Raw genomic sequence first — 11,515 nt, 5'->3', positions numbered from 1 at the left:
TAATAGTATTTGCCTAAAGGTAGTGGAAGACCTCCTTATTTATAACTTATAATATATCATTTCACAAAATTATAATAATGCTATAACATATTAAAAATCACAATCAAAAGTATTTTTTTTTCTTCTTTTTAAATTTTGAATAATCAAACTGTCTCATATAAATTATATAAATTAAAATGAATGCTTACTTTTCTATCTAATTTAATGATGTGCTCACCTGTTTAAGAAAAAAAAAATATCATATTTTCAAGTCGATATATATATATATATATATATATATATATATATATATATGAAATGATTAAATGACACATTTTAAACATTTTTATTATGACATGCTGTTGTAGCCCAACAATTTCAGAGCCAATGTTTGAATCTCACAAACAACAAGCCGCATCCATTTAAAAGAACTTTTGCCGGACAATCACCCTTCATGATATTTCTAGCTCTATTAATTCTTTCTCTAAAATTTATATTACGGAATGTGATTTCAGATTAGCTACGATTTTAATGCAAGTATCGAATATTAATTTATTTTTTTTATAAAAAATCAAAATAATAAAATGTCCAAGTTAAATTAAATTACCTTTCTACCCCCTACAACCTTTTTTTTTTTTTGACATGAATATCCTTCTCTCTTTCTCCATCATTGTATAAATAGAGAACCAATTAAAGCCTTTTGCTTTTCCGAGGTAAAATTGAACTTCAATATTTTCCTTTATCATTTCATACACCAACCAATATTTTCCTTTTCTTTCTCTCTGCAAAAAAAACACAAATTGAAAAAGAAAAAAAAAGATCCATAAATATGAATTACAACTAAAAAAAAATAAAAAAAATCCCTTTTCTCTTCATCAACAAATGTTTTATGTCTTTCACTTCCTTTCAAAAATCAAGATATTCTATGTAAGTATTCTCAAAATAATTAAATTTACATCACCAATGCCATTCACTCTTTTTGCTAAAATAATAAAAAAAAAAACACCAATTTTATTACTCTGTTTCTGTATCTTACTCTGTTTTTCTTCTTCTTGGAACTTTACTTGGGTATGGGTATAATCTTTATATCTCACATGGGTTTTCATTTTGCTCAATTTATTTTTATTCTTATTCTTATGAATTTGTTCCAACTGAAAAAATATATTTGCTCACAATCTCCACTCTGTAAAGTCCCTTAAAAAAGTAGTTTTTTTTTTGAAAAATTTAATTATTTTTGAGTTGGTTTCTTTGTGTTTACTCTTCGTTTTTAGTAGTTGTCTCTAAATCTCCTGCAAATGGTTTTTTTATAATTTAAATTCCACCGTTGAAAACTCCATTAATGACTTATTTATAACACTAAACTATGTATAGTTGATATTAAATAAATTTTCTTTTTTTGTGTTCTTATGTTGACTTAAATTCTTAAAACTTATAAATAAAAATATCAATACCATCTTCTTCAATTATTTTTTTTTCAGCTTCATTCGTGGCCATGAAAACAGAGCAAAAATTATCCAAGGTATAATTTTTTTTTTTACCTTTTTTTTTTGTTTTATCGATATTTAGTATGTTTTATTCGTTCAATAGACTGCTTTTTTCTTAATTAGAGTATAAAATTAGGGCCACAATAAGGGTGGAGCTAACCTTGGTCAATGAGTGTCGAGCGTCAGAAAATTATATCGTATATATAAGTTAAAATTTAGTTATATATAATTATTTATATTCTTTGACAAAAAAAGTGATTGAAATTATGTGTTTTATTTCTTAATAAAAATCGTGACTCGATATTTCAATTTTCTTTTTTTTTGCAGTCTTCGTGGACTAAAGTAGTAGTTAGGAAATGGTTGAATTTGAGGAGCAAATCTGAGGAATTTCATTCAGATCATATAATAGATGGTAATATTTTCACATTTATTGAAATTTTCAACTTTTTTTTTAAGTGTATATATATATTTTTTTTTATTATGATGAAAATCAAATATTTTGATTTTTTTTTAGTGATGGGTGGTAGAGGAGAAAGAAGAAGGAAGAGTTGCTCCGACGACGGGGGTTGCGCCGTCGTGCCGGAGGAATTATCCGGTAAGAATCTCTGGTGATCGGAGGAGTTTTTTTTTTTAAAAAAATTATTATTATTATTTGCCGGTGGATTGCAGCTTTATTTTTTTTTATATTGGATTTGATAGAATCATAAATGAACTGCATGCATCTCTGCCGTTGATTTGATTGACTTTTTTAATAATGTGATTTAACTTAAATTATAAATCACTATTTATAGCTTAATATCTAATCATTGCCTCTCCTTGTGCCACGTGTACATGGTTTTTTAAAAAAATATTATTTAAGCTTAGAATTATACAAAGAGATCACTAGGTGAAAATCGAACTTTTAAACTCGTTAGAATAAATAAAAATTGATTAGTCAACTAATTAAATTATTAATATTTATAGACTATTCTCAAAGGTAACCTATGGAATAATCTTGTGGTTATGATAATATTTTTGTTAATTTACTCAATAGAAATATTTATTATTTATATTTATTCAATATTAATAAATAATTTTTTATTTAATTTTAGTGTATTTTTAGAAGATTTCTACGGTGTAAAAGAAGTAAAAAATCTTGTGAAAAAGACAAAAGAAAATTAAAGAAAATTTTGTATAAAACTAATTAATATAAAAGTAGAAATGGGAAGAAATCGATTTTATGATTTATTACAAATGTTCTTTTGGCAATATTACTCTTTTACATGAAATCAGTAAAATATTTCATTAATAATTGATAAATAAATTACATAATTGTTTTATCATGCTTATTTTCTTCTGTTTACATTTCTAATTTGATTATTCTTATTCTTCTTCTTATTATTATAATTATAAATAAGAAACTAAATTGTGAATTATTATTTGTTATTTTTGAGAAGCAGAAAGTTGGTTGATGGAAAGAAATAGAGGAATTGAAGAGCCAATGACTTCTACTCATCAAAACCTTAGGTAAGCCAACAAAAACAAATATACTTTTTATAAAATTTCACAAAAAGTTTTAGAATTTGATGCATAACCATGTTATAGTTCATGATTAGATCTTATAATTTGATTAATTAATTTAAGAGAAGAATAAATTTGGAATTAATAAATCCAGAACATTGAACAAGAAGCCACATATTATGCTTTAAGTACTTTTTTGGGCCATGTGAAACTATAGTTAGCTGGTTTCCATAGCCTTTCTAAATAGATACTAAAATACCTTTTTAGTTAACTTTGAAAATATTTAATCATTAATCTTCATGTGGTGTTATGTAACAAATACTCTTAATTATCTTTTAAGCAAATTCATCTTTTTTGTCCGTTTATCAGTTAGACTGAAATTCCATTATCGTNAAAGGTTCAATTTGACAACAAACAAAATCACTTCATAAAGTTGTTGGGCCCGTGTCTACACGGGCAAAACTTACCTAGTTGTATGTAGAAAGAGGACAAACATTCAATCATATAGTAAAAAAAAAAAGGAAGAGGAAAGCATCAAAGATATCATGACATTTTTACATTTTTTCCCTCTTAATCATTCATTTATTTACTTAATTTGACAAATAGTTCAATTTGGGTCGATTTTTCAGAAATCAAATCAATTTTTTAAATATTTAAATCAAGCAAAAAAAACAATTTAAATTTCGATTTGATTTGATTTTTCAAATCCGCCCTATTAAAAGTCTTTTCAATCTCTTACACATAAAAAGAGGCAAAACTTTGTGACTTCTTGTTTGGATTTGAATTAAACCTCAATGATTACTACGTCATGTAATTACTTGCAATCATAAATAAATTTCATAAAGTTTGTTTTAGTAATACAATGATTTATTAATTTTGGTCAATTCAAGTTGATCCTAGGGTTTTTCGAATATGGATGATGTTAAACTTTTGACCCTGTTTGTCCTATAGACAAAACTTCAAGGTCACCAAGTTTTGCTTTTTAACCTTGAAGGTTAGCCGATAAGGCAAGCAAGGGTCAAAAGTTCAAGACCACCCATTTTCAAGGTTATCGAATGTAATTTTTTGGTTGATATTTAACTATGTGGTCAAAAGTTCAAGACCACCCATCCTCTATCTAGTTTTTGTCATGTATAAACACACTACATAAGAAGAATCAAAGACAATTTAACATCAATGGTAAGAGATAGAACGAGTCTTTCGGAAACAACCTCTCTACCTCCACGGGGTAGGAGTAAGATCTGTGTACATTCTACCTTCCCAGACCGCACCACTAGTGGAATTACACTAGGTATGTTGTCGGTGAGAGAAAAAGAATGAAGAAACTAGCTCAAACAAACATCATGACTAGCTAATATACAACTTATATATCCAGAAGAAAAGATCAAGAATTCAGAATTGCATTAGAAAGGCAGTGTAATGTTCTCCTAAACAAGATAATATGTTATGTGACAGCATCTCAAGTAGTACCTCAATTACTTGCATGACGCAATGCAAAAGTTGACTGTAATTTCAAGGAAAATAACGGAGGATGACAAGAAAAATAACCAGCCCTACGATTTTAAAATAAACGAAAAACAATACAAGAAATATTTTGTATGTTTTATCTTTGATAACAAAACTAACAAGATCTGTTCCTTTCAACGTCAGATGCTCCCTTAGCGATTGATAGGAGTGTGCATCCTCTCGACTATCTTATTCACTGCATCACGGGACATGACTAGTGTATCATGTAGCAAAATACTGTAGACGTTTAGACCCTGGCATGGAGCAAAGAGGATAAAGGATCATCAGCCTTTTGCAGTCATTTTTTTAGTTTTTTCACTTGTGATGGTGAAGTGGTTGGGGGCAGTAGGAGGAGTTACAGTAAAAAAAAGCATGCGAAAATCTCAGGCTATGAATATATAAGAAGTTTGATGCTTTAGCGATGAACTCAAATAAATTCTGTAGCTTTTCCACATTGTAACCAATAGTTTCACCAAAAAAAATGCAGCATACTAGAGGAATGATGAATACCAAAATCAAGAAAATGGAAGTCATCGTAACAAAACTCCCATGAACTGGATCCTCATATAGAAAAGCCCAAACTTTGTCGCGGAAACACATGCTTATATGCACACTGTTGCAATTATGTTAATAGAATTGGAAACTTACAATTGAAGGCAGCACATTGACATAGTGTACATTCTGAGTAGCCAACTTTAGTTTTTCACTGATTGGACCACCATCCACCACCAGAAGCTTCTTGGTATTCTCCAATTGGTTGAAATAGTTCACTATGTTCTTTGTTTTGTGTGTAGGAATCTCTAAATCCTCAAAAACCAGAAGCTGCATGCAGTGTAATTGAGATAACTAAATCAATGAATGCAAACGAAGAAAAGTTCATATCATATATTGTTAAGGAAAGCAGGAAAGCAGGAGTTACACCACAAAACAGATAATTAGAGTTGATGCAAAAAAGGAAAATGCCACTCATATAAACCAAAGCACGTAAATTCTGGAAGCTTATCAAGGTTAATGATTAAAACTGACCAACTCTTCTCATGAAGAGGTCATAAAATTATGTTTCATTGTTCAAAAAATGTTTTCACTTTTCAAAATATTTTGGTTGATCCAATTTGGTGAAAAATAATAGATTAGAAAACCAAGGAAACATGTGTTTCTATTAAATGTATTTTCGAAAGCCAAAAGAATGAGAGTTCCAAGAGAAAGGAAGAAAATGAGACAGCAAGTTTTGGCCTTTGTTTTTACTTTTTTGATAGCTTGATATCAGATTGTTGTTTGAGTTTCCATTTTCTTTTTGCTTTCGTTTAGTTCCAAGTTTCTTTTGGGGGATAAGTTCCCGAACAAAAAAATGTGTGCATGAAACGGGATGTTGCTTGCCTTTCCTTCAGCTGCACGAGCTGATAGTGCAATCTTCAGTCCTAGCCGCCGAACCTTCTTGTTCAGTTTGATTGCGTGACTTCGCGGTTTTGGACCGTGCATAGTGGCACCACCTCGAAACTGCATTCAGCGCGACAACACAGTTTTTATTTTTCTGATTTGATATCAAATAATCACACAACGTAATGAATTCAAGACAATTTGAAAAGGAAAAAGGCAAGTTAATGTAACCTGAGGACCACGCAGTGTTCCATGCCTCGCTCGCCCTGTGCCCTTCTGATTCCACGGTTTTCTACCAGTCCCACTAACTTCACTAATAGTTTTAGTTGAATGGGTCCCCTGCAAAGTTCACCAAGAGTAAGTCTTAAATACCTATTGAATCCTATACTGCCTTGGCAAGTAACTGTAGTTTACAAAGAATGGTAGAATCAAGGGAACAAGCATAAATCTAGAAACCATGTAGGAGAATATGAGGGCCTGATTGATTCAAAAGATCCACAGTAGACCATTCTTTGTCTGCAACATTTTCCTTTTTTATCAGCAACATTACAAGAAAATCAGTTGTCCCCGAAGGCATATAAGTTTTGTTGGTTTTCATATGCCTCAAAATATTCATCTTGATTAAAATTCGAGTGTCAAAAGATATTCCTGGTGCGCCCCCACCCCCCCTCCAAAATCTCTTAATTTCCCAGTCTACAGAAGCAATAGACAGAAATAGAAATGGAAAATGATAAATGCTCTAAAGCGCGGGAAACACAGAGTAAGGAGTAGTATACGTATGATGTCTAAAACTTAAATTTTGGGATTCAAAACAACCGCGGGCACACCTGCTGCCGTTTTGCAAGCTGCCATCTCACAACCCGATGAATAATATCTTTCCTGATTGGCACATCAAAGACATCACCAGCCAAACACATAAAGCCCTTGTCTTCATTGTTGAAGTTTGTTACTGGAATGACCAGGTCCTGAAGGAGCCCTACCACATACAGTAATCAATAAGATAGTTACACAAAGTCCAACAATATAGACTCATCCGTTCCGAATAAATTTTCATTATAAATGAGGAAAGAAATTATACAGAGACAAATTTAGACCAACTCTCTTTTGTACTATCAATTTGAGGTGATCATCCTTACAAAAGACAATATATGATGACCTAGAAAGTGTTCATTCATAGTTGGTGAAGTACTGTGCAAGCAAACAAAGGTTTTTAACTATTACTTCACAAGCTAAGGTGGAAAGATTGGCAGATTGTACTTTAACCAGCATGTTTGAGATCAAGAAAACATGTTTCCATGAAGCATGATAACTAACTTGTTTGCAATATGAGGAACTATAATTTCATTATCAATATTGTATAATAATTTTGTGCCAAATAGCCGACCCTATCTTGCTTGGGATTGAGGTACAGTTGTTTTTGTGCCAAATATTAATAAATACGCAAGCCTCATTCTCCAAAAAGTTAATGTGGAAAACTGGAACTTCCCCAAAAATTCTATTGAAGCAAGAGATATCTTTTCTTTTCTGCAAGAAGTAATACTTTAAGCTATCCTGCAAAAACTGTGGGGCTCATAAAAATACTGGTCGAATATGATGATCATTCACTAATATGGTCACCCATTAACACTTGTTGCAATTACAGGATGATTGATCTATACAATGATATTAACATTCCGTTCAAAATACTGTTCTTAGATGCTTGCCACTCTTTTGGGTTAGGAGGAGCATTCTTATCCCAGTGAGCAGGATATGCATACGATTGGATATTAATTATTATTATCCTATCCTAGAGCTCTCAAAGCACATCGAGTCATCGACCAAGTAACTAAATAGCACGCATTTTTGCCTGCTTGCAGTTTGGACTTCAGATATTTGAGAAGAAACTAGTAGGTTGAGAAAATCTCACAAATGGGGTAGATTGGCATTGATTAGTAACACAGACAAAGCTTGCCAACGTATTACATCCCAAATGAAGACCGTAAGATAGACGTGGTAAAAATGTATCTTCCAGATGCTAGTTTACTTTATTTATTGTCACCAGATAGAGGCTTATACTATATCACCAGAATACTAACACTTGAGCGGCTTGAGCCTAATACCATGCAAGGAATAGGCATATCCTATCCAAAACAGTAAGACAATGGGTTAACTTTTGCACTCCATAATTAACCTTCTAGAAACCCTAAGACATGAGGGACAAGTGTGTGCTCTTACAGGAGTGATAATTAGACAGATGTGGACTTGAGGAAAGAAAGAGAATCATGTGGCCGGTGCTTTATGTGCAGATAGATAGGGGTGGAAACGATCATTTTGTCATGCATCGCAAAAGTTGGTGACGAATTCATGGAACCTGCTGCTAATTATTTTTCGTACTGATGCTTACAGAGAAGGGGAACAAGAAGGAGAAGAACATAAAAGTGACTCCTCAGGGAGTTATGTGGACCACATGGAGAAAATGGAACTGAAAAGTTTGGAAGAAAATAGATAGCTTTGGAAATGCAACTGATTATTTAATTTTTTGTATATTGCTGAACTCATGATTCCCAACATGTATTGATGATTGGATTACTTTTATAAAAATGAACTTACTTTAGATAGTTATCCTTTTACCTATTCTATACATAGTCTTACCCTTTTTGTTAATACAATTCCTTCACTTATCAAAAAATAAAAACTTTTTTCTTCCCGGTCCTATCCTGTCCCATGCTTGTGATTGAGGCATAGAAGTAGTAGTTATTGTTTCTTGATCCAAGTATCAAAGAATGCCAAATTTCCAAGCAAAGCATTCCGCAAACAGGTTTTAACTATTAATGGTCAGCATACACAACGATGAATAATAAACTTCTAGCAGAAGTGACAGACCTAGACAGTTCATGAAAATGTCAAATTATACCTATCTCACGCTCTGGAGTTGAGACACGTTTCTTGGATAATAAATCCGAGGGAAATGAACCGTCACTGGAATCAGGAGTCAGCAAGGAAGTTGAATATATTCGACACGTGAGGAACAATGATTCATCCTGCATTGAGAAATTCGAAACAGGCTTAAAATACTCGTATCGAACTTTTCTTATTTCAATCCTGGTAAGCTTAAGTAGCACCTTCAAGTTAAGAGAACCTCACGTGATAGTGCCTAATGCACATAAAAAGATACTACTCTAAACTCTAAGGATATCAAATTATCAATAGACAACATCTCACTGCAAATAAATGCAAACTATTAGGGAAAACAGAATTCTCAGTGATAAGAATTTACCTTTCTGAAGGCCGAAGATTCCGCACAAGATACTCCATCCCCAAGAATATTAGCCTTCACTGTTTCACAAAATTATAAAATAAAACAAAAAAATTAAATAAATGAACCATGCATCTATAGAAGACAGGCAGATCCAATTTATAACCAGAGGGTTCTGCACAAACTATACATACATATATAACAACAACACCCAATGTCTAGGGAGGGTAAAGTGTACGCAAACCTTCCTGCTACCTTGAGAGGTTAAGAGGCTGTTTCTCATAGACCCTTGGCCCAAGGAAAAGCAGATCAAAAAGAATTACCGAAAGCAGAGCATACAATAGAAAGCATGAAAAAAAGCATTCTGAAAAAAAAAAGAATAAATAACATCGACTACAAGCACGAATTTCTTGAGAAACGAAGTCATAAGCATGTAGGTTCAGAGCTAGACCGACTACTTCAAGAGCAACTCATCCACAAACAGGTTACAGGTACAAATAACATAAAGAAATATAACCAACGTTTATTGGAAAAAGCAACCCCAAAGATTTGGTGACCATTGAATAAGTTTCTTCAGCTTGAGTTGGGTTTTGCACCATTACCATCTTCAAATAAAGTATTTTCTAGGGTAGCACCATGAATGGCTACACCGGCAACTCCCATCATATGAAAGGGGCTAAAGATCCAACTATGAAACCCTAAAAAAAATAGGATTGATCGAAATATAGTTGCTACACCAAAACTAGGTGCAAATAACCAACCACACTGACCTAGTGGATAAATCAGAAATACAGAAACAAAAACACCAATCGGACACATGTGATAATCGAAGTACAAGATATAGTAAACAGTAACAGAAATTGAAGGACAATCAACTACGACAAATTACTACAACTACCGGTATGAAAAGACAAGCAAGACAATGCTCTACTAACCTACTACCCTAACATGTGTTCGCCACAACCTCCTATCTAATGTTAGGTCCTCAGTTAGCTGCAACATGTATAAAACTTGAAAATGCATGTCTTTTTATTAAACTGGCATCCATTTTCACAAAACCATATACATCTATATCACTACATGGATCTAGGATCTACCTGAAGATTGAATTTACAATAAAGATTTGATTTTTTCAATAGAATCATGAAAACCCAGAAATAATCGAGAAAAAGGAATACCATTAGAAGCAGAAAGTGTTCGAAGTGAGTTCAAAGAAGCAAAAGAACGCAAAATCCTCCTTGAAATGGACAAAGCCATGCTCCAAATTCCTCCAGATTATATAAATGTGAACAGATTCAGCACAACAGGCAACTAATTCATAAGCTCCAGCAGAAGAGAGAATGAAATTGAGCTACTACTCCAATGGAAGAGAAAGTAGTACTGTTAAACCTGCTAAAACCCTAGGTCCCATTTGGGAATTTTGTGAAAAATACAATGCAATATTTTATTTTATTTTATTTTATTTTTGGTCCAATGTCAAATATTGTATTTTATCTAAAATTAATGAATTCATTCCATTTTTTAAATTTTAATATATTGATTTAGCAATTTTAAGACAAACTTATTATTGCTTGTACANCCCTAGGTCCCATTTGGGAATTTTGTGAAAAATACAATGCAATATTTTATTTTATTTTATTTTTGGTCCAATGTCAAATATTGTATTTTATCTAAAATTAATGAATTCATTCCATTTTTTAAATTTTAATATATTGATTTAGCAATTTTAAGACAAACTTATTATTGCTTGTAGAAGGATTGCACCATAGCTAAAAGGAAATGATTAATTTATTTTATTAATTGTGAATAAGTTTATAAATTATTTTGTGTTTTTTTTTTTGATGAATATGGAACGAGTTAAAGTTAGAGTGGGTGTTTGGGACATTTGAATTATATTATGAAAATTCGATAATCTAATTGAAAAAATTATACCCAACCTAAACACAAGTTTGATTCGCACAATGCATAGATTCTACATCTCCGACTACTTACAATTAGTGTTCATTTGCTCGCCATTTTAGCTAGAAGAAATGGTTCAAATACTTCTCTCTCTCATCACCAAGCAAAACAAAATCACCATTTTCTTTCAATAATGAACGTCCTTTACTACGAATAAACTTCGAATTTTTTTAGTTGAATTTTGGATATATATTTTAATTTTTGTAACTTTGAGACAGGGTCATGATTATTAACAACCTCAAATCACCTACTATTTAGACTATACAATTTTGAACTGTTAATGATATGAATTGAGCTATATATAAAAAGTTCATTCCAAAAATCAATTATTGAACATGATATCCACTCTAAAAATCATACAATAAATGTAAACTTCAAAGAAAATACCATTAAGTGAAAATACAAGGTTTTTTTACTTCTTGGGAACAAAGATGTTTTTTTTTATTTTACAATGTTATTTGGCGTTGTAGTATTA

General features: G+C 31.7%; 2 protein-coding genes across 2 annotated transcripts; one reads left to right on the top strand and one right to left on the bottom strand.

Annotated features, from left to right (window-relative positions):
• Nucleotides 1–716: 716 nt before the first annotated feature.
• On the top strand, nt 717–2,973 carry LOC107006978 (type I inositol polyphosphate 5-phosphatase 8-like). The gene is made up of 5 exons (XM_027913836.1): nt 717–906; nt 1,458–1,498; nt 1,791–1,875; nt 1,978–2,058; nt 2,903–2,973. The coding sequence occupies exons 2-5, from the start codon at nt 1,472–1,474 to the stop codon at nt 2,971–2,973; spliced, it is 264 nt and encodes an 87-aa protein (XP_027769637.1). The 5' UTR covers nt 717–906; nt 1,458–1,471.
• A 1,358-nt stretch (nt 2,974–4,331) lies between these two features.
• LOC107005352 (50S ribosomal protein L4) lies at nt 4,332–10,514 on the bottom strand. Its single transcript, XM_015203924.2, has 8 exons — nt 10,260–10,514; nt 9,103–9,161; nt 8,740–8,866; nt 6,674–6,822; nt 6,078–6,185; nt 5,847–5,966; nt 5,118–5,291; nt 4,332–4,723 (listed from the first exon to the last, which is right to left on the bottom strand). Exons 1-8 carry the CDS (start codon nt 10,336–10,338, stop codon nt 4,622–4,624), a joined length of 918 nt encoding a protein of 305 aa, XP_015059410.1. The 5' UTR covers nt 10,339–10,514; the 3' UTR covers nt 4,332–4,621.
• Nucleotides 10,515–11,515: the final 1,001 nt, after the last annotated feature.

This window comes from Solanum pennellii, chromosome 12 (assembly GCF_001406875.1).
Source record: "Solanum pennellii chromosome 12, SPENNV200".
Lineage (NCBI taxonomy): Eukaryota > Viridiplantae > Streptophyta > Magnoliopsida > Solanales > Solanaceae > Solanum > Solanum pennellii.
The sequence above is the reverse complement of the archived record's forward strand: the minus strand, read 5'-3'. Positions and strand labels throughout refer to the sequence as shown.